The sequence below is a fragment of the Phyllostomus hastatus genome, unplaced genomic scaffold (assembly GCF_019186645.2).
Source record: "Phyllostomus hastatus isolate PE091 unplaced genomic scaffold, TTU_PhHast_1.1 phas_scaffold_78, whole genome shotgun sequence".
Classification (NCBI taxonomy): domain Eukaryota; kingdom Metazoa; phylum Chordata; class Mammalia; order Chiroptera; family Phyllostomidae; genus Phyllostomus; species Phyllostomus hastatus.
The window spans coordinates 62,718,660-62,719,743 of NW_025334041.1; the positions used below are offsets into that span (position 1 = coordinate 62,718,660).

General features: G+C 39.1%; 1 protein-coding gene across 1 annotated transcript; it reads left to right on the forward strand.

The window, feature by feature from the left end:
- Positions 1-539: 539 nt before the first annotated feature.
- On the forward strand, positions 540-773 carry LOC123811255 (40S ribosomal protein S27-like; the record flags this gene model as incomplete). Its single annotated transcript, XM_045827267.1, has 1 exon — positions 540-773. A coding segment is annotated over one exon (234 nt), but the record flags the coding sequence as incomplete, so codon positions are not given.
- Between the last annotated feature and the right edge of the window lie 311 nt (positions 774-1,084).

Below are 1,084 nucleotides of genomic sequence, written 5' to 3' on the forward strand. Positions count from 1 at the left end.
TGATGTCAGAGAATGCTGCCAAACTCGCTAGCAGCTGAAGACCCTCTTCCCAGAGAGTCAAGTGTAACTGAATTACAGCACCAGTACCTGAAATCAAGTTTGGGAGGATGACATTCCTCTATAGCACAGTGGACTGAGAGAAACTTTGGTCTTTAGAAGGGAAAATGCTTTATACTAACACTCATTATGTATTCTCACGTCTTTTCTACAAAGAGAGAAATGCAAACCCATGCACACAATTTACTTGACTAATCTAGGAAAGCATTTATTTCTGAAGGAAGGTGAAATGATTAAAGCAGTTCTGGGATTGTAGTCATTTTACATGTATTGATTTATTGATCCTTATTATCTCATTAAATTATAAATCCAATTTAAAAGAATTATGTGAAAAACAAAGTTGCTTTGCTGCCTGTGTTGAGTGTAATGATTATTATCCTTTAGAACACAATTTGCACGATGATACTTTCCGACAGTGAAGACCTCCCCATGACTACATGCCTCTGGCTAGGATAGCTAATGACTTTTTTTCCTGTTAAATTTTCCTGCTTCATCTCTCTCCAGAAGAGAAGAGGAAACACAAGAAGCTCCTGGTGCAGAACCTCAATTCCTACTTCACAGATGTGAAATGCCCAAGATGCTATAACATCACCACTGTCTTTAGCCATGTACAAATGATAGTTTTGTGTGCTGGTGGCTCTACTGTCATCTGTCAGCCTCCAGGAGGAAAAGCAAGGCTTACAGAAGGATGCTCTTTCAGAAGGAAACAACACTAAAAGTACCCTGAATCAAGATGAGTGGGGGACCATTCCAATAAATGTATTTTGGATACATCCTGTTAAAAAAAATCTTAATCATCAGAACTTGGAGTATGATTGAAATAGAAACACTACATACAAGGTCTGTCTGGAAAAAGTTCAACCAATGTTAATATAATGAGCATGGTTTTTGTGACATCGATGTAACCTGGCAGCTAAGGAGAGTGGACTGGAATGCACATGTATGAACAATGATGACTTCACTGTGGATGCAGTGGATGCTGCCATCAAGTGAGCATGTGTTGCCATCCCATTCAAAGTGACTGAGC